The 26,853-nt window shown below is 46.1% G+C and overlaps 1 protein-coding gene and 1 long non-coding RNA gene across 15 annotated transcripts in view; one reads left to right on the forward strand and one right to left on the reverse strand.

The window, feature by feature from the left end:
* ABLIM2 (actin binding LIM protein family member 2) overlaps positions 1-26,853 on the forward strand; it is a 71,073-nt gene that overhangs the window by 39,632 nt on the left and 4,588 nt on the right. For 6 of the 14 annotated variants that reach the window (XR_014555136.1, XR_014555137.1, XR_014555139.1 and 3 more), the window contains 7 exons: positions 6,714-6,766; positions 9,295-9,439; positions 12,668-12,726; positions 14,921-14,975; positions 16,884-16,949; positions 17,091-17,171; positions 17,829-18,871. The exons of 1 other annotated variant lie outside the window; for it this stretch is intronic. Coding sequence is in view for 1 of the 13 variants with exons in the window: in XM_083698297.1 (XP_083554423.1) it covers positions 6,714-6,766; positions 9,295-9,439; positions 12,668-12,726; positions 14,921-14,975; positions 16,884-16,891; positions 17,091-17,171; positions 17,829-17,942 (515 nt within the window). In the remaining 12 variants the exon portion in view is untranslated. Of the gene's footprint in view, positions 1-6,713; positions 6,767-9,294; positions 9,440-12,667; positions 12,727-14,920; positions 14,976-16,883; positions 16,950-17,090; positions 17,172-17,828; positions 18,872-26,853 lie in introns of those variants that run through there. 7 more of the 14 variants (XR_014555133.1, XR_014555134.1, XR_014555135.1 and 4 more) reach the window with 2 other exon arrangements.
* LOC310825222 lies at positions 2,152-6,707 on the reverse strand. The gene is made up of 4 exons (XR_014555170.1): positions 5,924-6,707; positions 5,626-5,802; positions 4,860-5,564; positions 2,152-4,462 (listed from the first exon to the last, which is right to left on the reverse strand). It is a non-coding gene; the product is annotated as an uncharacterized lncRNA (long non-coding RNA).

Genomic DNA, 26,853 nt, shown 5'->3' on the forward strand with positions numbered 1-26,853 from the left:
CTCTTAACAGTGCCTGCTGTAAAATATTTTGCAGTCATGGCACCGTAAATTGCCTTTTAATTCCTCTATGAGGTATCCTGTTTCTGCTGCCGATTCTTAGCAATTCTCTGCTACAGAATGCAGTTTAGGGTTTGCCTGGAAACATCTTCAAACATCTTAATGGGGATTAAAGTGTAAAAAAATAAATAAATCATGTGGCACGCATGAGGAAGTGAAAAGAATTGGGGAAATGACTGTCAACAAATGCTGCTGTTGACAAAACAGTGAGAGGCTGAAAAAAGGTGACAAGGAAAGTGTCAGGGTCAGTAGCTCTTTTGCAGATGCTAATGCTCAAAGAAATGAATGTGTGCTGGCAGGGAGGAAGGTACATATATAGGTTTATTTCAGATACTGGGACAAATGAGCCTAGGCCAAAGGCAGAGCTGGATGCCATGGTGCTCACCACTCCCCCTGCCTTTGCATCTGAAACAGGGTCATGTTGTTCTCCAGCTCTGGGTCCTGGAAGTCAGTTGTTAGAGGTAAGGCTGTGAGCTGAAATCGTGACAGGGCAGCATTATGGAGAGGTGCTAGCAAGCAACTTGCTCTGTCCGTGGTTGAAACTGAATGGAGGCCTCTTAAGCATCTCTCCTCCAGTCTGCTTCTTCTAGGCTTTGCTGCCTTGTGGAGAACTAGGCCAGGCCTCTGGTCTAAAGATGGGCACTTCCCCTGTGTTCCATGTGTTTTCTTCCTGGTGCATTTCCTGTGCTCTTGGGTTGGTTCGGTAGCGTGGGAGGCACTCGGATCCTCTGGCCCATGAAAGCACCATGAGGGAACCTGAGGCTCCCTTTGATCACCAGTCAGGAACCTAGCATAGCCGGTGGGACCATAGCCTCCAACTTAAGTATCCTGATCACTGCTGGAAACTGGGTTCATTATATGGCCAATTCAGAGACAAATGCCACACCACTAGTCCCAGCGATGCGTAGAAAGAGATGGTGTCACATGGGGTTTTGGATAACTTCCTCAGGCAGGCCTCTCCGTCAGGTCACAAAGTCCTTCTTCAAGCCCTGGAGCCCCTAATAGGAAGGTGATGAAAGGATGTTTTTGTTGTTCCTGTGCCTCAGGACAACCCGTTGTTTTTGTGGATCTCTTGAAGCTGTAATGGGTCTTGTGGAGCTAATTGGTAACTTTGATCGGGAAAGATCAGATTATTCCAAAATCAATCATGCACATGAAGGGGGAGCATGTCTCAGGTACATATGAAGATACATATAGTGCAAAAGATAACAATGTATTAACTTTCAATGGATTAGTGGCTTGGAACCATCAGATTTGTAAAGACAGAGATGTCAGCAGCATTTCTAACTAAAGTAGAAAAATATTGGTGGAGCTGCAGTGAATATTTAGACTCTCTACCAAAATGCAAGTTCATTGTAGTTATGAGGCAAACATCAAAATGCATTAATTAATTGTTGAATTCTATATTATTCACCACCTTTTCCGCATGCTAGATTTTTGCCTTGTGTGACACAGATAAATCTTGCATATAAGCCACACATCCCAGTGAGGTCACTCACTGTTTGCCCATTTTCTTCTTAGCCTATCCTTACATAATAGTGTGGTATTCTGAAGATTCACATTGGTGACCTGTCTGTCAGGATTCGTAGAGATTCAAGGCAGGTGTATTGTGCTAAGAGAATAAAAGTCTGTGCTTCTGTTCATTTATCTGAAAACTAATAAATACTAGAGAAAGCTAATTACATGATATTTGCCCTGTGATTTATGGAGCATTAGGGGATGGTTAGGGACGCAGGTGGCGCTGTGGGTTAAAGCCTCAGCGCCTAGGACTTGCCGATCGAAAGGTCGGCGGTTCGAATCCCTGCGGTGGGGTGCGCTCCTGCTGCTCGGTCCCAGCGCCTGCCAACCTAGCAGTTCGAAAGCACCTCCGGGTGCAAGTAGATAAATAGGGACCGCTTACCAGCGGGAAGGTAAACGGCGTTTCCGTGTGCGGCTCTGGCTTGCCAGAGCAGCGATGTCACGCTGGCCACGTGACCCGGAAGTGTCTCCGGACAGCGCTGGCCCCTGGCCTCTTGAGTGAGATGGGCGCACAACCCCAGAGTCTGTCAAGACTGGCCTGTACGGGCAGGGGTACCTTTACCTTTACCTTTAGGGGATGGTTAGTCCCTCTGGTGTAGGGACATGTCATGCTCCACCTTTGGTCCCCACCCTGCACTCAGCTCTCACCTGAGGCTCCTAGGAGCTGTCAGCATGTGACAGCAGCTGCACCCTGAGAAACAGCTTCAACTGGTCAGCTAAACCAGATGGCGAAGCTGATGGGACTCAAACCCTCGGTGAGTTAGGGAGTTCCCCTGCATGTGAAGACAGGCTCTAGCAGATAGAGCAGACAAGACCAAGAGGGGGTCCAACAGTCAAGAAGGCGGTTTCTGCTCATACTGTAAAAGGAAGTGAGGGGCAGATGGGGCTTGTCAACCTAGGAAGGTAGCCCATCTAGGAAAAGGGAAACTCTGCAAAAGCTCTGCTGCTTTGTGGGATATCTTCAGGAGGAGAAAAGACTAAGGAGCAAACCCTACACAAATCTGAGTGGAGTCCCTAGGACAGTTGGATGGCACCTTGTATGCCTCCTTCCAGCAACTCCTGCAGCCAACCTGTTTCCAAACGCATTGCTTTCTTTTCTCCCCTGCGAGGCAGAGAGGGGAGTCTTGTAATCTGGGCAGCCCAGGACTTCCATACACACTGCTCAGGCTTGTATGCTGGGGAGCTCACATCCATGGAGTGTTTTGACTTCACCCCCAGAGACGCACTTCATTGTCTCTCAAGACAGATGAATGCCAACAAGGCTTTATTGTTGGAGACATAAAAGTGTTTATGTATTTTGCTATAGCACCCAATAAATTACTGTAAGGAGGTTAGTGTGATCTAAATATTAATCCCAGCACACACATGGCTGAAAGACATAGGGAAGGATTTAGGGCAGATTCAAAGCAATTGCTAAACCTCTGGAAAATGAAGACAGCTTTTAAAAATGAGGGAAGTGAAGACACATTATTTATGTTAGAGTTGGTGGCTTGGATCCAGGCTTAATCATGCTTCAACAAGTAAACCCCTTGAAATTAATGACTAGCTTAGATCCCATTGATTTCAGTGGGTTTGCTCTAAGCATTATTAAGTCTGAAACCAACCCTGCCTTTCTGTAACACAGAACAAGAGCGGTTCAGCCCCCAATGCATCAACTGGTGACAGTTACCACAAGAAACAGTTAATCAGTTGTGGGAATTTGAACTGGATGCACTCAAGATGGCTAAATCATGCATTGTCATAAAAGGATAAGAAGCCATTGCCGTATGTTTATGAAACTGGATTAGATGACATGTTATGAGACATTTCCATCACATTGCATCACATCTGCTTTTGAGTATTCCAGTTATTGGGAGCATAGGCTTCCAAAGTTGTGGTTATGACATGCTGTCAGTTTTGAATCAACCCAGATCATGTCAACAGAGAAGGATGTTGCCGGTGAATTAGAGCTCAGGTAAACATCAGTATCTCCTGCTGTTATTTCAAGGCAGCCATGGTGGAAATCGGGGGTGGGACCTGCTAATTTACTTGGGAAAGTGCAATTGGGGTAGGAACATTTAATCTTCCTCTTCTGACTTTTTCCTGTCTAAATCCTTCCCATAGAGGATTTAGTGTCATTCCAGGGAGAGGGGAACACAACCGGTACAGAATCACGTAACAGCCAGAACTGAAGTCTTGAGGTCAGAGATGGAACTAGCAGCATGTTTCAGAGAAACCTCAACTACAGTGCAGCAGTTCTACACAAGCCAATAATTTATTGTAGCCCTGATGGACCTGATAGCAATTTCTAGCTGCCTCAAAATTGTGTTTTATTCCTTGATCATTGACTCTAGAGTAGTCTTTCTCAACCTTGGGTCCCCAGATGTTGTTTGGCTACAAGTCTCATCAGCCCTGACGGCTGGCCTTTCTCACAAGGGATGAAGGGTCATATATAAATTTAATAAATAATAGCAATAATATTTACATACATGAGTTAACCACCATATTTACTACAGAGAGAAAATTCATTCACAGGACCAGATATGCAGACCAGATTGCTGTCTCAAAGCACAAAAGGAACACTGAGTACATGGAGTTATTTGTATGTAAACAGAGAACTGAAAAGCTAGCTCTATTAGACCTAAAATATGTCTTGTTGAAGAAAACAAAGTCCATTTTTCTGTAAAGATCCATGGAAACAGTCATTTGTTCTGAATAAATCCCAAAACAAGTTGCACATATCTTCTAAGAATTAAAGCTAGCAAATGCAGTGCCAACTTTAAAGACCTTGCAACAGAACTTGGGGGCAGGAGAATAGGACAGCAAGAAAAGATTCTTTCACTAACAGTGCAGCTACATTTTAAAACCAGAATGAGAAACTTCCGAAAGACTGGGTATTGATGGTCTGCTTTATGTAGCTTTATGTAGCTTTATGCTTTATGTAGGGGACGCAGGTGGCGCTGTGGGTTAAAGCCTCAGCGCCTAGGACTTGCCGATCGAAAGTTCGGCGGTTCGAATCCCTGCGGCGGGGTGCGCTCCCGCTGCTCGGTCCCAGCGCCTGCCAACCTAGCAGTTCGAAAGCACCTCCGGGTGCAAGTAGATAAATAGGGACCGCTTACCAGCGGGAAGGTAAGCGGCGTTTCCGTGTGCGGCTCTGGCTCGCCAGAGCAGCGATGTCACGCTGGCCACGTGACCCGGAAGTGTCTTCGGACAGCGCTGGCCCCTGGCCTCTTGAGTGAGATGGGCGCACAACCCCAGAGTCTGTCAAGACTGGCCCGTACGGGCAGGGGTACCTTTACCTTTACCTTTATGTAGCTAAGACTCTCCTTCTTTTATTTTACATTAAGCAAGTTTTAGGATTGTGAAAATTAGTTTAGAATTTAGCATGTGAATGTACTTTGTCTTTCAAAACATTTACTATCTGTGGAGTTGAGAGGCACAGACTCTCTTTTCAAATGACCTATAAAGCTTTTTGTTTTCTTCCTCTACTACATAATCTGCCCTGGGAGTCCATAAGAGTTCATCTCCTGTTGCATTAAGAGTGGGGGCAGGAATGATTTCACCTTGAGATGAGAGTTCTGCTTAATTCTTTTGTGCCGAATTTAAAGCTTAAGATAAGCCATATGCTAAATTCTCAATTTGTTTTGGTTAGTTCCAGCTCCTGGTGTCACAAAAATAACCATTTGTTCCAGTCATGTGGCATTTCCAGGAATTATTTCCTGCTAGGCTGAATTTTCCAAGCCTTTCAGCTATTGTGTTGTACAAAGAGACTTGTCTGTGTTGTTTAATGTGGAATTACTTCCACTGTAAAGCTGCAACATGGACTGGACAATTATTCCATTAGATCTCACGCTGATTCAGGGAGGACTTTAAACTTACTGACATTTATGTGATCAATCGATAGACAGACAGTATTTGTGGGGATAAAACACTGCAAGACTTTCCTCACCATGTACTCCACAGTGTTATTTATGAGGTTAACTCTGATGAGATTATGAATACTGGTCCACCTAACAAAAAATAGTGTTTGTGGCCATAGCAATAGATTTCCTATAATGAATACTGGTCCACCTAACAAAAAATAGAGTTTGTGGCCATAGCAATAGATTTCCTATAGAATGGCTAGAAAGATATGATAGAAAAAGATACCATGTTTCATGTGTCTTTTAGCATGGAGATGTACAACTGTGCATATTTATTCACAAGTAGTCCCATTAAGTTCAGCAAGTCTGATGTGCTCCATTTAGGCTATGTATAATCATACATCTTTGACCAAACTGCGGGAGGCAGTGGAGGACAGAGGTGCCTGGCGTTCTCTGGTCCATGGGGTCACGAAGAGTCGGACACGACTAAACGACTAAACAACAACAACAACATAATCATACATCTCCTGGGAGATTTCCCTGCTTCCACATATATGCAATTTACACCTACAGTATGCAGCTGAGAGCTGGAAATGCATGATTTTAAGCCTTGACTGCCATTAGATACCACACTTAGGTTTGCCTTCTCCAGCTACATCCTGGCTCCTGAAAAACAGCTGCTTTGTTTTTAATGGATAGGATTTGTCTGTTTTCTCTCCTCTTCCCCACCCCACCCTGCACAAACTGTACATTTCTAAGTAGTGGTTTATTCCAAAAGGTACCACAAGCCTCCAATAATCAACAGGGAAGCCACTTTGAGATTCCTGCCACTTGGTGGGAAAAGTGAAACAGTTGTTTAATTTATGCTACACATACTTCATTTATTTCTAGATGTTACCCAGTGTAAGCCAATTGTCTAGCTTTGGCTGCAGATGAAAACAGATGGAAGTGCTTGGGGAGGGACTGGGGGGTACATGGAAGAGAATTGGGGGATGTGGTGCTATGAAGGGGGAATTTGGTTATGACTCATGAATAAGCCAAGCTTCTTTCCAATGGGGGGAAGTAGCTCAGTTTGTTTATCCATGGATGTCTCCCCCATCTCTATAACACAAGGCCTGGATGCTTGCTAGTATACCGGCCCTTATATTAATTTCATAATTACTGATAAATGTAGCATTTCATAACCCTCCTTTTGCAGGTTTGTTTATATAAGCTGTTGTTGTCTGCAGAATGCGCTTTAAAAAACAAACAAACCAAAATGCTATTTTTACTCTGGAAATTCTTTTTATTGTCTAGCGTCAAGAAAATCAGATGATGACAGCAGTAGTTGTGAACAAGACAGCAGGAAGGTAAATTTTGAAGGCATCAGAATGATAGTTTCCTACTGCATGAGGACAGTTTTTGAAATGGTGCTTAAAAAGCAATATACCCTCCTGATCTTTTTGTTTTATTGTTTGCTTTGAAGTGGCAAGAAATTTAATTAAATATCTGTGAGCAATAGAATCGCATCCAGCAGAATGGTCTAACTGAAATCAGCAGAACTGCTCCATTGAAGTGGTTCCAAAGATTTCTGACCACAGCCCAAAATAACACCCAGTGTTAATGAATCTGGGCTATTAAAACTATTAGCAATGGCAATAAATACAAGTTATAATAATGAAGCCCTTGGTGAAGCTCTCCACATTTTTGCACTATAGCTTTTTTCAAGTCCAGATAAATTTTTGAGTGTTTGGTTCAAGAATTAAACAGATTCCTAGAAGTATAGATCTCGTGGAACTTGTTCCACTTGCGGATCATCCACACAGTTGTCCTATCAGCACATCACCCAGCCAAGAGCACGTTGCATGATCCAGAAGGTGGCATTTTATCCTGGCTGGTGTCAGTATAACAATGTGGCTGACCCAGTATCTCCTTTTGCATTTTGTGTCAGCCAAGGTGTCGGGTGTAGATTCATATAGGTAGGCAGGCAGGCAGGCATACAAAATGAAAAACTGGTAAGACACTTTGAGGAAAACTTTCGAAATTTATTAGTGATATTAGGTGGTAATGTCACCACACCCAGATACCTTATAAGTAGGGCTGCTTCATTAAACAAACCAGTTAATTAAAATTAATGTCCTAAATGAACCAGGCATGATCTTTGATGCAGCAAGTCAAGCTCAGAGGTATTGAAAGCTCCCTTGCTCTGCTCTTCAGGCAGTTGCACCAGACTTCACAAACCAGACACATTTATTCATGTCATCAAGTCAAGTTGGTATATGTGTGTGGGGGGGGGGGAGACTCAAGACAAATGCTTACTGTTTTTGAGTTCCCCCTGGCACAGCACAAGATGAGCAAGCTATGCTGTGCTTCCTCTGAGGGTAAAAGTCGGCCTCACACTGGGCTGTGCAGCACCCAGAAGCTCTGAGATTTTCTTTTGCCACTTCTGCGCATGTCCCAGCCTGACATGAGGTGAAAGGTTGGCTCCTCACCCCTCTTCAGAGTCGCCAGCACTTGCCAGAAGACAGGGATAGGGAGCAGGATCTCTTTCTCTTTCCTGGGTGAGCAGAAGGTGAGAAACTCATCCACCAACTCATCAAGACAACAGCTTCGTTATCTCACACAGATTGACACTCAGTTTACGCAAAACACTGCAGTGAGATTTCAGTTTGTTTTATTGTTCCGTATTCTTTAGAAGAACCCAGATAGGCACTTTGGCACTAAATGATTCCACACCACAGTAAGGAGAATCTCCGGCATCTTGCCGTTATACATTTTCAGGACTTGATTTTTTAGGCCACTGGTATGGCTAGACCTTTGATCTAGCTACATAGGTACTTTTTTAGCCATCATATAACAGTGTAGTTTCCTGGGGTAAATTACAGGGGGTCAATGCATAATCTTTCATGCAAATATTAAAGGTGCCTGACCTCACAGTGCGGAGGGTGCCATGATACTAAGAGTGCTTGCTCTGAATAATTCATTTTTCATCACCTGATTTTATGCATGTACAAAATAATTGAATAATCACTGAAACCTCTGATAAATGATTTTTTTAAACTGAATGACAGTGCTGCTTCTAAGAGTGGTCAGGTTTTTTGAGCACTTGGACTGGGAGGGAGGAAGCATTTTATCTTCGCAAAAAACATTCAGAGTCGGCTGTGTAAATGGGCCTTGCATGCTGCTGGTGTTGGTTTAAGGCATGTTAAACCCTGACACACACACACACACACCCCCCGACATGAAGGCAGCTTGTCAGATTTGCTACTCCTTACTTCCTTTCGGGACGCAGGTGGCGCTGTGGGTTAAAGCCTCAGCGCCTAGGACTTGCCGATCGAAAGGTTGGCAGTTCGAATCCCTGCGGCAGGGTGCGCTCCCGCTGCTCAGTCCCAGCGCCTGCCAACCTAGCAGTTCGAAAGCACCTCCGGGTGCAAGTAGATAAATAGGGACCGCTTACCAGCGGGAAGGTAAACGGCGTTTCCGTGTGCAGCTCTGGCTCGCCAGATGCAGCTTTGTCACGCTGGCCACGTGACCCGGAAGTGTCTCCGGACAGCGCTGGCCCCTGGCCTCTTGAGTGAGATGGGCGCACAACCCCAGAGTCTGTCAAGACTGGCCCGTACGGGCAGGGGTACCTTTACCTTTACCTTTACTTCCTCTTTTGGTAGGTTGTTCATATTCATATAGCCTGAAATCTTACTGAAATTGGAAAGCGGTAAGAGAGCAACAGGAAATCCATCCTTCTTCACATCTCAGTGGTGAAATACTTTGTTACTGATACAAATGGTTTCAAAATAATGATAAAACTTGAGTTTACTTTCATCTTTCACACGGTCAATTCCTCCCTATATGAATTTTCGGGAAAGCGTCTCATTTTAATGCTGGGATTTGTTCTTCTCAGCTAAAATCAAGTTGGCTGACTTTGAAAGGGGAGGTGGATGCCAGAACTAACTCTCCAGATCTGGATACTCAGTCACTCCCACAAAGTCCTGGAACCGACAGAGAGCTTCAGCGTTTGCACAGTAACGCAAACAGTACCTACTTACGTAAGTACTGGAAGTCCCCACCCCCATCGAATCTGGTAAAGTAAATTGACGGAGACCTGATTAACACAATCAAAAGAGTCATGTGGCACATTAACAACTGGCACATTTATAATTGCTTGTTGCTCAAGCCCACTTCATCAGTTCCATGAAGTGAAATCGTAAGAAAATTGTAAGGTGGGAGTTGAATAGCCATGAGATACAAAAATATATGACCAGTGGGCACATCTTTAACCTTTTACTGAAGCAGGTTGGTGACAGTTACTGAGATTATTGCATTAACACAGCTGTAGTGGGGCAGGGAGTTTTTCACCAGAAACGGCTGTATTTAACTTACAAGTGATGGCATTGAACTTCAGCTGTTTCACCTGTATTCACAGTCACTTCAAAAAGTGCAATGGAAAGCACATTGTGGGAGGTTTCAGATCTCCCATCAACATTCAGCCAAAGACACAAGGCGTGAGACTTAGGAGGGTCTGTATGGCAGCCCTCTGCAACCTGGTGCCTTCAAGCTACTGTTGGAATAGAACTCGCGTAATCACTGAGATTGATGGGGATTGGAGTCCAAAATATCTAGAAGGCACCTGGGTGGTCTGTAAAAAGACAGCTGAAAGCTGTATATTTTATTGAGGCATTGGCTCAAACTAATGCGTTGGCACTGGGACAGCCACCATATATTGCATTAATACTGGCAGAGAAGGCACAGAGTTTGCACACCCTTAATCGCCCTTTTATCGATAGATGAATCCATTTAATATAGAAGAATAATGACTAGTGATCCATGAAAGCGTGTCCAAAAACTTCCGGCCACTTAACTAGTAGCATTTTCAAGATTTGCCAACATTTCCTAAAATATTTCATTGCAAAGTGTCTTATTGGAAAGTAAAGATAGAATGAACACTTGTCCCTGTTATACATATTTATAAATCTGTGCTATCCATATTGCACCCCACCCCAATATATAAAGCAGGCATAACTCCTATAGTTTGCCCCACTGATCATTCAAGCCATTGCATTTTCTACTAGGTGCAACTTCTGGGCCAACCTCACGGGCAGCCCCACATAGAGCATATTGCAGTAGTCCATCTGGGAGGTTACTAGCACATGTGGCAAGAGTAGTAAGGCTATCCTGGTCCACAAATGACCATAGTGTCTTCCCAGCCTAAACTAGGCACTTCTAAGCACAGAAGTCACCAGGGGATCTAATGACAAAGATGGATCCAAAAGCACCCCAACACTATGAACTGCTCCTTCTGAGTTATTGGTAAAGCTTGCGGAAGACACCAAGGGAGCTGCAGGGTCTGTCCTGGGCCTCTTCTTCATTGTCTTTATAAGTGACATGGATGAAGGAATTGAGGGGATGGTCATCCAATTTTCAGATGGCTCCAAACTGGGCAGGGTAGCCAGTGCTGCAGAAAACAGAATCAGGATTCAATATGACCTTAACAATTTGGAGAATTGGGCCCTTAAATCAAGCCAGAACCATTCCAGCAGCCCTGTGACAAGAGCTATAGCGGGAACCATTCTGAATCCCATAATAGCATTATTTTGCCAATATAGTCTTGTGGACTTTGGTCCAGTTGTTCAAAGTGTTTACCTAAAATGCAACTAAATTCTAGTTCCAATGAAAGTATTTTTCTGGGTGTGTTTTTTTAAATTAAATAAATAAATGTTGTGTTTACATATTTTTGCAGCATGCCATCTAGCTCTCATAAAATCCCAAATGATCTGCAGAGAAGCTCTTGCCATCAAAACATTCTGGGTACAACCCAGAGAGAATTAGTTAAGTCCCGCTGAAACTAATTTGGCAATCTGATTCTACCCTTGTTTATTCAGAAGTGAGTCATATAGAATTAAAATGTGCACAGGATATCACAGCCCAACAAGACAACAGCAAGAACCCACCAACAGCATACAAATTAATATGGCTAACCTGACCCAACAACGCCCCTCCCCACATGCAAACCAACCATTCCCTGGGCCCCCAGCAACCTCTCTCACTACCTAGGAATTATAACAAAGGAATAGAAAAAGAACCTACCCAAGTGACGCTGACATAAAAACCACACATACACACCAAGTATTACTATCCCTCTTCCCCCCTTCTTCTTCCTCAACTTTATTCTGTATACAACACTAATGTTTCACTTCAAATGCAAAAAAGATTCTTAAACCTGAAAAAAGATACAAGGCATGTACTTTGGTAAACCAATAAAATCTTCAATTATTATTTTTTAATGTGCACAGGATCCTAGCTGTAATCACACTGTTCAGCACTTAAAGTCTTAGCTCTAGGTACTTCTGGAATGAGAGGCCTCAATGCTCACTGATGGCTGCTTTCTGTTTTCTGTTGCATCTGGAATTGTATCCATACCCACTGAAATCTGACATTTTCTTTAACATGCACGATGAGTTGCTTTTGATTCTGGACACTTCTCTGTATTGAAATACTGTTCAGTGTTTCCTTTAGCCTTAGAAATTGCATTCAGTTCTAAATCTTCACAGCTGAACCAGTTGTACCACTTGTCTTCTCTGAGCCACTCATACCTCATTATTTTCTTGTGGAGGGAGGGATCTGTCTCATTTCACTGCCAGAGGCCAGAGCAGATTACAATATAAACACATCCACAAAATTTCCAAGCAAGAATTAGATTAAATTAATGCATGTGAAAGCTTCAAAGTGCATCAAAAATATATTTTGTTTAACTGACTGGCCATCAATCGCCAACCCAAATGGAAAGGTTTTTCTATACGTCTAAATGTGCCTAACCTAGAACATCAAAGGGAGTATCTGGAAAACGCCACATGACGCCAAAATGTTCTGTAGAAGTTGAGGCACTCTGCAGGGACTGGCGGTTTTCTTTTATCCCTGCTCCTTTTTTGAGTATTTTTTTGAGTATAATACAGACATTTTATGGAAATTCAGCCCTCAATTTCAGACTGGAAGAAGTCTAATGGATATAATCCTTATATCTGCTCATCCTTCATAAAGTATGTTAGCTTGTTGTCCTATAAAATAATGTATAACATAAAAGCAGCTTCATTTATACACAGAAATTCAAGAGTGGATGTGGCAGATTCTGCCTCCATTTTGATACATGTGGCGAGACCTCATGTACAGTACAGTTCTACAGTACAACTTAAAATTATTGAGGCAACCTCTTGCTTATTGAGCTATGCATATATCAGACAATGCATTTTTTAAAAATATCTCTTCTGTCTCTTTTGTAGGATTTCCATATTCCAAATCTGCTTCTCTTCCTGACTATGGAAAGAATGGGTTACACCATGTAGGTAGACATAAAAATGTCTTAAGTGCAAATACAATGATATACTTGATTAGGTTGATGAACCATCTAGCTCCCTGTGCTTGCGCCAGGTCAGGCTATTTGTTAGCCTGACCTGGCATAAGGGGTGAGTAATCTATGGCATGAGGGCAGATTCAGCCTTTTGCCGAATTTCATCTGGCCCCTTGAAGGCGTGGGTTGGGCCAACTGACAGTTGATGAGGGGCAGGGGCTCTAGACTTCTTTTTTAAATTGTGTATTCAGGATTCTTTGTGTTCCCGGCAGTGCTCAAATGTTCTCTAGCATTCAAGTTCATTTATGACTCTAAAACTTTTAGGATGGTCACATGCCAAAAGTAGCAATGCCTCAAAAGTTCCACACTAGAAATATTCCTGTTGTTGTTTTTCTACTGTCACCTTTGATGCCCTTTGCCACCACGGCAATGTGCCAAATTGAAATCACTTCTTCAGTGAAGCCACTCACACATACGCTTCCTGGTGATGACATTTTTGTGAAACTGAGCACAGCAATCACAGCCTGTTAAGAGTGAGAGTATAATGCCGGCACGGTGGCACAGCGCAAACATTCTGTGCTTAAATAAAAAGTGTGGGGAAGGAGACAAAATTCCTGCAGGCCTGATCTTTTTTTCCAGTTCCAGTGGCTTTGCTTGTGTGAGCAGGGTGAGGGTCCACTGCTGGAAAAGGCAGTGGTGGGAACATGGAGGGAACGTAAACAGTGGCCTGGGAGGAGCATAGCTGTCAACGTTTCCCTTTTTAAAGGGAAATTCCCTTATTCTGAATAGGATTCCTCGCAAGAAAAGGGAAAAGTTGACAACTATGGGGAGGAGTCAAAGGAGGACAGCACAGTTCAAGAGTATTGAAGAACAATTATGTATCAGGAGGGGAAATCAGTACGAATCTGCATTGAAAATGTTTGTTGTTGCATATGGCTGCAATAAGACACGTGTCTGGAGAGGCCCTGGATCTGCTTTTGCAGAAAGGGCCAGCTGTCAGGTGGCTTGATCACAACTTTCAGAGCTGTCCTCGGGTGGGAAATGTGATTTTTACTTCTGTATGGCACTCAGTTGATTTTTTTCTGTGGGTAAATATATTTGGCTACCAGCTCCATAGACTTCTGTTTCTCTTTAAGGCTGTCTCCAAACAGATGTATTCTCCCACTACTCCTTTCTCTGTTTCTCTCTCAACTTGGGGGAAAGGGTTAAAAAGCCCTCCTCATTTGACATGGTACCACCATGGCTGATTATTTTCTTTTTTAAGAACATAGAGACACTTTAAATCTGATGAATACGTTTATCATGATGCATAATATGTAAATTTGACATTGTTTCTTTAAAGGAAGGAAAATAATCACCCCAATAAAATTAATAAGCAGAATTACAGGCAGCAACCATTTGACATCTGACTGCGTGACCGGAAAAGGGGGCAGGAGAATAACGCGGCAGCACAAGCTTATGTGCTCTCCACCGTCACACACAGTGACCTGGAACGCAACCCCCTCGCAAATCGGAGGTTGCCTGTACTTATGAGGAAACATTAGAATAGGCTCTCCTTCAAGCTAAATGTAAGAATAAAATGAGAAAGTGAAATGAATTGCATTAGCTTAAATGTGAGCTTGACATTAATAAAAGTAAATAATGGAGCATTACTTCAGTAAGATGATTAACAGTGAAATCATATTTATGACTACTCAGAATTAAGCCCTTTTAAGCTCAGTGGGACTTACTCTTAGCTGAGTGTGTATAAGATGCAACCTGATAGCTTTGTTACTTCAGTGAAATAATTAATGACAGGCCCCTTTGGACACAATTGCTAGAGATATTTCACACAACCGTTGTCAGATACCTCAAGAAAAAACAGCACCTTCAAATACAAGGTTTGAACCACACCTAGTTTCAGTAATAAAGCTACACGATAATTCCTATGCCTAAAGAATTCCAAACTAAAAATTGGCTTTAGTAAAATCGCTATTGTTTTTATGGTGGCTATAGAGATTCATAGACCACTTCAAAAAGTTTAATCATATCCATATCCCTATGCATGTTGCAGCTGATTTGTCACATTCCCATCACAGGTAAAGTGTTATATTAAAGAGTGCATGCTATGGATGGCATTTTTCTGCATTATACTTTATTATTTATTGAATTAATTTACAAAACACCGTTTTTCTTTCTGTCCTAGGCTGCAGATATGGCCCACTATGACACCGACCAGGATTCTACTTGGGGAAAGAGAGGTATACCCCAAAACTGTCCCCTAACCCTAACCCTAACCCTAACCCTAACCCAAACCGCTGTTCTCTGCATGAGTTGTGCTAAGACTGCATAACCTTCAGGCACTCACCAGAACTGAGCAATTGGCAACCTCAGAACTCTCTTTGCATACCACTAATAACAATCAAACCTCAGGCTGCTTTGCACAATGTAGAATGGATTTCATATTTAATGCATTTGCATCAGTGCAGGAGTTGCAAACTTAGCATCAAATTACCAGCATAATTGCTTTTACGACGAATAATCTTAATGTTTGGGTCAGAGAGGTCAGCGGAGTGTGCAGCTATAGTGATTTCACAACCTCAGGGATGGTTGAGATTTCACTGATTTTCAGCTGGTGAGTTGGGACTTGCTATTGAATTGCAGTCTGACCCAACGTGGGTCACACAGATGAAAGCTAAAAATGAGGAAGTGGGTCTCCAAATTACTTCTTCAGCTAAAACCCAGTCCCAGGTCTAAAAGGTTGAAAACTACTGGATCAGGCATTAGGGCCATCATGTGTGCATCACACAAACCCCTCTTCTAGGTGGTAATACTGAATGTGTTTTAGCCCACCCTTTCCCATTTGTACAAAACATGCCAACATAACAGCCATTAAGGATATGTTAGTGTTATTATATGAAGTGCCTGCACTAAATATATATTACTTGTTGATGCATATGATAAGGAGTGCTATATCATCATCATCATCATCATCATCATCTTAATTTATTACTTGCCTTTCACCCTAAGGTCCCAGGTTACAACAACTAAAACAGTATATTAAAAAAAACAGTTTAAAACATAATCACAAAAATAGGGTGGGTCCTGACAATGTACATCTCTTGAGTCTTTCGCATTCAATGAGTATTGCATAAAGAAAAGGAGGGAGTTCCACAGTTTAGGGTCTGCCACACAGACTGCCACCGCCACCTAAGCTTCTGAGCATGGCAGATCACCAAAAGGCCCCCCTCTGCCAATCTTAACACCTGAGGGGTCCTTGGGAAGGACTCAATATTTCAGGTATTTGGGGCCTATGACATTCAGGGCCTTAAACACCAAGATGAGCGTCTTGACCAGTACAACTGTTTCAAAACAGGGGTTGGGGTTATGTGTGATCTGAGGGGAACCCCAGCTGGTAACTTGGCCACTGTATTTTGGAGCTTGCAGCTTCTACATGGTCTGACTCCACACAGTAAACTGTCGACAGGGTGAAGTGGATGGGTGTAGGGAAGAGGATATATTTAATACTCTGCAGACCCATGTGTGGGTTAGCTAACAAACGAAAAACAGCTAGTGCCTGCTTTTAAAAACAACGGGACTAGTACATAAAGAGCCTCGGTAGCAGAGTTTAAATCTTATCATTAGGCAAATTAATGAAACATAGGAATAGGCTATTCAACCTCTTCTACCCTCCTCCGTGAAACAGACCACACTCTGAAGTAAGTTTAAAAATGGTTTACTTACTTAATCCAAGGTCACAGCCACACACTTTTTCTTTATGCAACAGCAATAAAATACAGGAAAATGTTCTTGGGTAGAAAAATGCAGCAAAGCAGCCGCCGACACATGTCTGAGGCAGAGAGCTAACTTGAGGCATGACTGCTTCCATTGCTTGCAGTGTGAGAGGGATGGAGGGAGAGAAATAGGAACAGGAAACAAGCCTTCGCTCTCAGGACAAGGAGGGGGCGTGACATCACTGAGCCTACTCTAGTGATCTAGAACTCTGTGGTCCTTAACCCCTTCATATAGTAACTAGCATATATGCATTGTTAGGTTTGACTGCTAAAATCTCCCACAGAAATAATACTTGAACCAGTTCTCAAAATGTAGTATATAAGCAACAGCCAGTTCTGCTCTAACTTGCCAGTTTTTTTTCCTGTCTCTTGCAGAATACAAGGTAAGGGTTGCTGTTGACAACACTTAGAGAATGTTGAGAATCAGCCCTTCTTAACAAGGTTCAGTATATTCCTTTTTTCTCCTTTAGTCTTTTTGAAATCCAATACATCAAATATAGATACAAATATGTTCCATTTGCATTTTTAAAAATTTCCACAAGGGATGCATCTTTCTAGTGTCACACTTTCTCTTTGCATTAGGTCTATCCATATGAAACACTTATTGTAACAAACAGAGTTCGAGTGAAGCTACCAAAGGATGTAGACAGAACTAGGCTGGAGGTAAGGAATGCATTTACTTATTTATTTATTTTTAAATTGTATGTGTTGGAATTTCCTGAGCAGATGTGGCATTTGGAAGGTGAGTGGCACAGAAAGTAGCAAGTTAGTGATTGCTAGATCCAGAGTTGAAGGACTCTTCTAGTTGGGTTAGGGAAAGAGGTTCCTCCCCTTCTGGAGCACCCAAAGTTGTCCCTGCCTCTGGATTAAGGGAAGGGGTCTACCCCTAAGGGGTCTAGAATATCCTCCATAAGTCATGTGGAACAGGAACACTTGGTAAGTGTTTTCCTTTTCCAAATACCATGGGGTAATGGAGGCCATGGACAGGCTTTGAGCCTCCACACTTGGTGTTTTATTATTTTATTTTCTGATCCTGATTGGTATCTACCTGTCGTTCTGTTTACTTGCTTTGTCTTTTTATGGTTTACTGTATTTTCATTCTGATTGTTGGTTGCTTTGAGTGCTACGGGCAGAAAGATGCAATACAAATTTAATAGAGAAGTATTTTCTTTGACATTTTAATGTATGATTTTGGGGCAAATGGTTTCCGAAATATGTTGTGAATTTGATTCAAAACTTCACATTTTTATTTCTAGCACAATACATGCATAAAAGTAAGGATTTTTTTTTTACTGCTTTTTCTTTCTTTTCTTCTTCAAGCGTCACCTCTCCCCTGAACAGTTCCAGGAAGTCTTCGAAATGAGCATTGAACAATTTGAACGACTTGCACTCTGGAAAAGAAATGAGCTAAAGAAAAAAGCTCTGCTTTTCTAGCCTCCCGTAGACAAACTGAAATGTGCTTAATGAAAACAAACTGCACTCTTGCCACAGCTTATCATCTGCACCTGCTGTTGACCCTTTGTCTAGCTTCATTGTGTTAGGGGTAGGGACAGAAAATTGGAGAGAGAGAAAACATGGCATTTGCATGACCCAGAGGAATATCTCAGTAGCTACTGGGTCTTCAAAAGTATATAACAAGCCTTGCTTTAAATTAATGATTGCTTTAGCTGTTGCCTGTTGCAAAAAAAAAAGTAATTTTAAATAAGAAGGAAATGTGTAGTTTTGACAAAAAAATCAGCTACTGTTTTGTTTCTACATTTTGCACTAGTGAGCAAAACCTGTACAAAATCAAAATATGCTGATGAAAAAAATCTTCCCCAAGAGGGTAAATAATGTGCTACTTTGAAGCAAATGTGATAAAGGCCAAAGAAAAGCATGTCAGAAAGTCACTCTTGCCAATGTTTGTGTGTGACATCTTTTTAGGAATAAAAGCAAACCTATAATAAAGCACTTTAAGTCTCATTCTCTCACTTAAATACAATCTACTGTTCCACATGTAAAGTAGCAAATGAAAAATAGCTATCCATCTTTTATTTTAGTAAAGATAGATTGTGATGTGTTCAGAGTACCATTCAGACAGTTCAACATGCAACCTATTTTAGATGAAGTACTTGATTTAAAATGCCTGAACCATTTATTTCAGTGGGACAAAGTTCTAACTACTTTGGGTTTACCCAGCTGGAGATCATGTAGTAATTCAACTTTCACATCACAAAAATGCGTAAATTTTTGTGTGTCATAAGGCTGTGCAATTCTGACTGTATTTCTATTTTTTCTACATTTCACATACAAAGAATGTGTAACTAATATTGATTCTATGCACACAGTGGTTGTCCATATTAAAAATATTGTTTTGTAACTCACATGTTATATGGTTTGTTACTCCACTGTTCACCTCTCTTAAGGAGGTGCTGCTATAGAGAGAAGTAAATAGAAAATTCAGTTCACTCACATGTGGCGTCATTAAAAGAAACCTCTCAATAATATAGAACCATTTGTCTGTGTTTGCATGCACCTGTGCAAAGAAACTTCTACCATGATATCCTGGGTTAGTCAGCTTCCTCTTCTCTGTCTTAAGATTCTCACCAGATGCAGTCACATCTGGCTATACCTACCAGCAAATTCCTCACCTCCAGCTTTGCTTACTGCCTAACCCAGTGGTTTTCAAGCAGTGTGCCGTGGCACCCTGGGGGCCTTGAGAAAGAATGATAGTTGGTCAAGGGAGCCATGGACTCAAAAAAGGTTGAAAACCTCTGGCCTAACCAGATGAAGCATTTTGGAGACGTCGGAAGCTTGCACAATATTTTGTGACATTTTCGTTGGCTTCATAAAGGTTTTGGTCTAATATGATTTTTTAATAAATCAACTACAGTGGTACCTCGGGTTAAGTACTTAATTCGTTCCAGAGGCCCGTTCTTAACCTGAAACTGTTCTTAACCTGAAGCACCACTTTAGCTAATGGGGCCTCCTGCTACCACTGCGCCGCTGGAGCACAATTTCTGTTCTCATCCTGAAGCAAAGTTCTTAACCCGAGGTACTATTTCTGGGTTAGCAGAGTCTGTAACCTGAAGTGCATGTAACCTGAAGCGTATGTAACCCGAGGTACCACTGTAATCCTATGGGTCATCAGGTTTACAATGGGAGTTTTAGCCCCTTGTTAGCATGCCATTTGTATTTTGTTTCAACAGCGAATTGCCCTCATTCTGCTACAGATTACCTCTGGACCATACCTATTAATATTCAAGCCACTAATTGAAAAAACTTGATAGAAGTTTGCTCATCTCAGAGAGAAAAATAACTCTACATGAAGTGGCTGCTGTTTTGCTTTTTAAACTTAAAATAGTTGGGAGCTTAGGCATCTGCAAGCGGTCAGATGGGCAAACAGCATAGTAAGAAATACACTCCCTTTCAAGATCCTCTCCTACATGTACTGTACATATATAGCTTCTGACCTGGATGCAGATGATTGTTACCGGTCGTTTGGTAGTTTAATTTCTTTATTGTCAGGACTGCCGCTAGGTCCCAGCTCACAGAGGACCAACGCCCAGTGGATGTTATATACAAAAGTCTTTATTAAAGTTTAGTTTCCATTTCCAAGCTCTGGGCGCGCAGACCCACGTCTCGACGCTAGACCGGCTAAGTCCCCTCTGACTCACTGCTCCACCCACACCAGTTTAAGATTCTAGCCCGGCTCCACCTCTTGCGCTGCTCTTTCCTGCGCTGGGTCCTTTTGCCCTCTGGGGTTCCCTCCTTCCTGGACTCCTCTGACGCTGAGCCTCCTGAGTCTTGCCCCTCCCTCCGGCGGGCTTTAGGACCTGGCTCCCTTCCCGGGCTCCCTGCTGTGCCGCGCTCCTGTACATTTGAACTTGGCGCGCGCACCCAGCCGGTGACTTTCCTTCTGACCGTTTCCCCGCTTCCTGATGTGGGTGTTGCCAAACCTGACTCCTCTCCTCCCTCTGGTGGTGAGGACACTGGTCCCGACTCCTGGGACTCCCCCTCCCCACTGCGCTCTGGTGGAGACGCTGGTCCTGATCTCCAGCTGCTGCTCAGGGACTCCCCGCTGGCCCCTTCCTCCTGGGGCTTCCCCCCTGGACCCCCCTTCGCTCTGGCCACCGGCGCTCCCTTCTGTGAGTCCTCCGATTCGCTAGAGAGGCTTGTGGAATAACTCTGGCCACTGTCACTGCCTGCGCCCCCCTCGTACTCCTCCTCCTCACTCTCCATTTGCTCCCCCTCCTGTGTCTCTCCTTCTGAACCCCTGACATCCATCCCCCCCTCGAAGCCCCCCCTTCCCCCTCCCCCTCTTCAGGTGCGGGTTCCGGGTGCTCTAGAGTTGTCGGGGTGAGTTCAGGATACAGTTCGTCCCCCGAGGCGTGCAGCCATTGTGAGAAGTCCGGAAAGTCCTCCATGGGCTCGTCGACTGTGATTCTCTCCGCTTCCATCTCCTGGGCGGTGTGTTCGAAATCTGAGGCCGCCCCCAAATCACTCACAACCCCTTCTCCCCCTGTCGCCTGAGGTGCCGCCATTTCGCAGGGTCCCTCCGGCACGTCTCTGCGCCATCCCACTTCGGGTTGGTCCTCCCACCAATAAGATCCCCCCGTGCCAAAACCTGAGAGCGATCCCTCTGGGGAGCTGCCTCCCGGAGCCGAGTCCTCCGCTGACGAGAAACCCCGGAAAGTGCTAGCCGAGAGTGTGGGTGTGAACAGACAATCATCGAAAAAGCCCGCCGGCATAGGCTTGTGCGGGAAAAGTGTATGGAATTCTTCCTTGAGCAACTGCTCCTCCAATGCGTAATCCGGCACCCACCTGTTGGCGCTGGCCGGGGTGTCCTCTGTGGCGAGAAGATATTCAATCCCGTCCTCCCCCCACCTTGAGTCTAAAATCTCAGTGGCTTCGTTGAGTGGACCCCTCCTCGGCGACCCCCCCTTTTTGGGCGCTTCCCTGAGCGGGTCTGGCGCTGTCCCTGGTGCCTGAAACCTGTGGGGCTCTTTGTAGGGTGTGAGCACTGATCTATGAAAGACCGGGTGCATTCTGGACCCCTCCGGGAGTGTTAAACGGAAGGCCACTGGGTTGATCTGCGCCTCTACTTGGTAAGGCCCTAACTGCTTGTGCCCGAGCTTCTTCTTGGCCAACGATCTGGCCGGAACTGCCTGGGCTGCTAACCAGACCCAGTCTCCTACCCGGATATGTTCCCCAACCCTCCTGTGTCGGTCTGCCTGCACTTTGTAAGCCTGTTTCGCCATCTCTAACTGCCTCCTGAGCTGCTCGTGGATCTCCTGCAACTCCGCTGCCACTGCCTCTGCTCCCTGCGGCTCCCCCACCCTCACTTTCTCCAAACCCGGGAAGGTTCTGGGATGCCGCCCATTGTTGGCGAAAAACGGTGTCACCCCCGTGGACACGTGTTTCGTGTTGTTGTAGGCAAACTCGGCTAGCGGTAGGTAGTCCACCCAGGTCGAGGGCTGCTGGTTCGCGTAGCATCTCAGGTACTGCTGCATGATGGCGTTGACTCTCTCCGCCTGTCCGTTAGTCTGCGGGTGTCGCGCCGACGCCAGGCTGACCTTGACGTTCAGGAAACTCATCAGCTTTTGCCAGAAGTTGGATATGAACTGGCGCCCCCTGTCGGACAGGATGGACCATGGTAGGCCGTGCACCTTGAACACGTGGTCTATAAACAGCTTGGCGGTCTGCTCGGCTGTGGCCACCTTCGCGCAAGGAATGAAGTGGGCCATCTTGGTGAACAAGTCTACTACCACGAGTACTGCCGTCTTGCCTCTCGAGCTGGGCAGATCTGTGACAAAGTCCAGGGCCACCCTCTCCCACGGTTCGAACGGTGTCTGTAGCGGTTCCAACAGGCCCGCCGGCGGCTGGTGTACTGGTTTGGCCCTTTGGCAGGTGTCGCACCTCTTGACGTATTCCGCGACATCCCCCCTCATCTTGGGCCACCAAAAGTCTCTGGCTACTAGGTCCACCGTCTTCTCCTTGCTGAAGTGTCCCGCGCTGGGCGCGTCGTGCAGCTGTTGCAGGACCCTCGCGCGGAGGTTGTCTCCCGGCACGTAGAGGGCTCCTTTGCGGATGAGCAGGCCGTCGCGTATTTGGAAGTCGTCGTCCCTCGCCGTGCCGCTACGCACCTCCTCCATCTTGGCTCGCGCGAAGGAGTCCGTCTGCAGCGCGCGACACACCGCGTCCAGGTCCACCGTGGCTGACGCGCATGCCCACGCCTTTGGTGCGAAAATATGCTTGGCCGCCGCCGGCGCCTCTTCTTCGAGATACTGCGGTTTCCTGGACAGCGCGTCCGCCATGATGTTGTTGTTTCCAGGGATGTATTCTATTCTGAAGTCGAAATCTGCAAAGAACTCCGCCCAGCGGATGTGTCTCTGGTTCAGGAACCTCGCCGTGCGCCAGTACTCCAAGTTCTTATGGTCCGTACGGACCTGCACCGTGTGTTTGGCCCCGACGAGGAAATGCCGCCACGCCTTGAAGGCTGCATGTATGGCCAGTAACTCCCTGTCCCAGATGGTGTAGTTCTGCTCCGACTTGCTGAGTTTCCTGGAGTAGAAAGCGCACGGCCTCTAGTCCCCCTGGTGGTCTTGCTGCAACAGGACGGCCCCCACGGCCCTGTCTGACGCGTCCGTCTCCACTCTCATGGGCCTGCTGGGGTTCACGTGTAGCAGGTGTTCCTCGGACGCGAAGAGGTGCTTGAGCTTCCAAAAGGACTGCTCTGCCTGCTCCGTCCAGATGAACTTCTTCTTCTTGGAACTGAGGGCGTCAGTGATGGCCGCTGTCTGCATGGCGAAACCTTTGATGAACTTGCGATAAAAGTTGGCAAAGCCGACAAACCTCTGGACTTCCTTTCGATTGCGTGGGCTCTTCCAGTCCAGCACTGCCCGTACCTTGGTACTGTCCATGGCGAGTCCCTTGTCGGACAGTTTGTAGCCCAGGAAGTCCACCTCCGTCTTGTCGAACTGGCACTTCTCCAGCTTGGCGTAAAGCCGGTGCTCCCGCAGCCGCTGCAGGACTTCCCTGACATCTCTCTCGTGAGCCTCCGGTGACTCCGAGAAGATGAGGATGTCGTCCAGGAAGCAGACGCACTTCTTGTAGAGAAGACCCGCCAAGACATGATGCATGAATGCTTGAAAACAGTGGGAGCCATTTTGTAATCCAAAAGGCATAACTCTATATTCATAGGTGCCCAGCGGCGTAAACATGGCCGTCTTCCACTCGTCACTCTCCCTCACTCGTATGAGATTGTACGCTCCGCGGAGATCCAACTTGGTAAAGATGCGCCCCTTCCGCACCGTCGCCAGCAGGTCATCAATCTTGGGCATGGGGAAGGCTGAGGGCTTGGTTTTCGCATTTAAGACGCGGTAATCAACTACAAGCCTCTTTTGGGGCGTGTCCCGCTTCTTTACAAAGAATACAGGGCTGCCCCCCACCGCCTTGGACTCTCGGATGAATCCCCGCTTCAAGTTGTGATCTATGAACTCCCTGAGCTCCTGCAATTCATCCTCAGACATGGAATACAGCTTCCCCGTCGGGAGCGTCGCCCCCGGCAGGAGGTCAATCTTGCAGTCGTAGGGTCTGTGGGGAGGCAGCTTGTCCGCTTCTTTCTCGCAGAAGACCTCCAAAAACTCTTTGTACTTGTTAGGTACCGCTTGCAACATGCCCAAGTTCAGCTGTGGTCCATCCTCGTGCCCCTCATCGTCCAAGTCAGCCAGGATGCAGTGTTCTGCGCAGTAGGAGGAGCCGAAGGTCAGTTGCCACTGGTACCAAGCTAATGCCGGGCTGTGCCTATCCAGCCAACTCATGCCCAACACAATGGGCGTGTCTGACAGGCGGGTGACGTTGAAGCTGATGACTTTGCGGTGATTACCAATGCGCATCACCATTGGCGGCGTCTGCTGCAGCACTTGCCCTCCCAGTAGCTCCCTGCCGTCCACCGTGACGACGTTCAGAGGTACCGTCGCTGGCAGAAGGGCTATGCCATGTTGCTGGATGAAGTCCATGCCTATAAAATCTGCATTGCTCCCAGAGTCAATCGTAATGGGGATTTCCACAGTGAGCCCATTGGGAAGTTGAAGGGATGCGGTGAGCTGCACTACTGGTTTGGGTGGGAGGGGGTCTGTGGGCTGTAACATTACTGGGGATTGCTTCACTGACTTGTCTGGCTGGCCCCCAGTGACTCCATTTCCAGCCAGACAGTGGAGTTTTCCTGCTGTGATGCACTCTGCTGAACTGCTTCTGTTACTGTCGCTGCGGCTGCAGTGTGCTTGTGAAACCGCTGGGGACACTCTTTCGCCATGTGCTGAGCACTGTCGCAGATGTAGCACTTCCTGGTCCCTCTAGGAGGCTTCATTTTGACTGCTCCCGGCGTTAGGGCTCCGGCTGTGGACTGAGCCTTAGCACCACCTATCTCCATCGGCTCCTCTCCTCCTCCCAGCGGAGGCATGGATCGAGCGCGCGCCGCTTCCTTGGGAAAGGGGGGTGGTGCTTTCGTTGGCGTGCGGCCCCAATGCACTTCCTCTTTGTCCCAAGAGCGTCCTTCCAGCCTAACCCCAATGGTGAGTGCCCTCTCCACAATGTCCTTGGTGGTTTGGGGTCTCTCCCCCCTTGCAATTTCGTCTTTCACAGCTCCGTTCAGCCCCTCCCAGAACAGATCTCTGACGGCAGGCGATTCTCTCTCCCACCCCAGTGCGTTCACCAATGCAAAAAAGCGGGAGTGATATTGCCTTACAGTGGCTCTACCTTGTCTTAGTCCGTGAATCTGTTTCCTAGCGATATCCACATCAATCTCAGACAAAAAACACGCATCCATCACTTTAAGGAAGGCACCCGCATCTTGGAGGGCTGGATCCTTATCTCTCCAGAGATTGCGCAGCCACGTTTTCGCCTCTCCCCGTAAATGCGAAACAATAAATCCCACTCTTTCTTCCTCATTTTTAAAGTCCTTGTCAAGCAGCTGCAGTGCATATAGTACATCTGCTCTGAAGTTAGGATACTCCTGCAGGTCCCCATTGAAGTGAGACACAAGGCTCCCTCCTCTGTTCCCCAGCCCAATCCCTTCTGGTCTGGTGGCCGGTAGCCTCTGTGTAGTTAGCACTTCTAACCTGGTTCGCAGATCCTGGCAGGCAGCAGCTGCTTCCTGTTCCTTCTTTCTGGACACCAAAATTTCTGCGTTCAGCTGTGTCACTGTGTTTTGCAGACTCGCTATCTTCTCTTCGGTAGTCATTTCCCTGGTTTTCGTGAGCTCACGAAGCACCAATCTTCACCCCTCGCTGCTTTCCCACACTCCACGAGGTTTTAAAATTGGTGGAAAATGGTGAGAGGGGACTTACTGTCAGGACTGCTGCTAGGTCCCAGCTCACAGAGGACCAACGCCCAGTGGATGTTATATACAAAAGTCTTTATTAAAGTTTAGTTTCCATTTCCAAGCTCTGGGCGCGCAGACCCACGTCTCGACGCTAGACCGGCTAAGTCCCCTCTGACTCACTGCTCCACCCACACCAGTTTAAGATTCTAGCCCGGCTCCACCTCTTGCGCTGCTCTTTCCTGCGCTGGGTCCTTCTGCCCTCTGGGGTTCCCTCCTTCCTGGACTCCTCTGACGCTGAGCCTCCTGAGTCTTGCCCCTCCCTCCGGCGGGCTTTAGGACCTGGCTCCCTTCCCGGGCTCCCCGCTGTGCCGCGCTCCTGTACATTTGAACTTGGCGCGCGCGCCCAGCCGGTGACTTTCCTTCTGACCGTTTCCCCGCTTCCTGATGTGGGTGTTGCCAAACCTGACTCCTCTCCTCCCTCTGGTGGTGAGGACACTGGTCCCGACTCCTGGGACTCCCCCTCCCCACTGCGCTCTGGTGGAGACGCTGGTCCTGATCTCCAGCTGCTGTTCAGGGACTCCCCGCTGGCCCCTTCCTCCTGGGGCTTCCCCCCTGGACCCCCCTTCGCTCTGGCCACCGGCGCTCCCTTCTGTGAGTCCTCCGATTCGCTAGAGAGGCTTGTGGAATAACTCTGGCCACTGTCACTGCCTGCGCCCCCCTCGTACTCCTCCTCCTCACTCTCCATTTGCTCCCCCTCCTGTGTCTCTCCTTCTGAACCCCTGACATTTATATTCATTTTATACACCACAGGGGGGGAATTTGTGGTATCCTCTTGTCAAGTGGCATCCCAAAGCATATCTAAGCTCTTGCTTTCTATCACTACAAACACACATTGAATAGGTAACATTTATCTCAGCCTTGCCTCCAAGGAATTCAGCAAGGCAGTCTACATCCTCACAGGAACCCTGTGCAGGTTGGAGTCATGGTGACTGGCCCAAGACCTTCCCGTGAGCAACATGCTTCTATCATGCTAGCCAGGAC

This window comes from Podarcis gaigeae (genome assembly GCF_964106915.1).
Source record: "Podarcis gaigeae genome assembly, chromosome: 9".
Lineage (NCBI taxonomy): Eukaryota > Metazoa > Chordata > Lepidosauria > Squamata > Lacertidae > Podarcis > Podarcis gaigeae.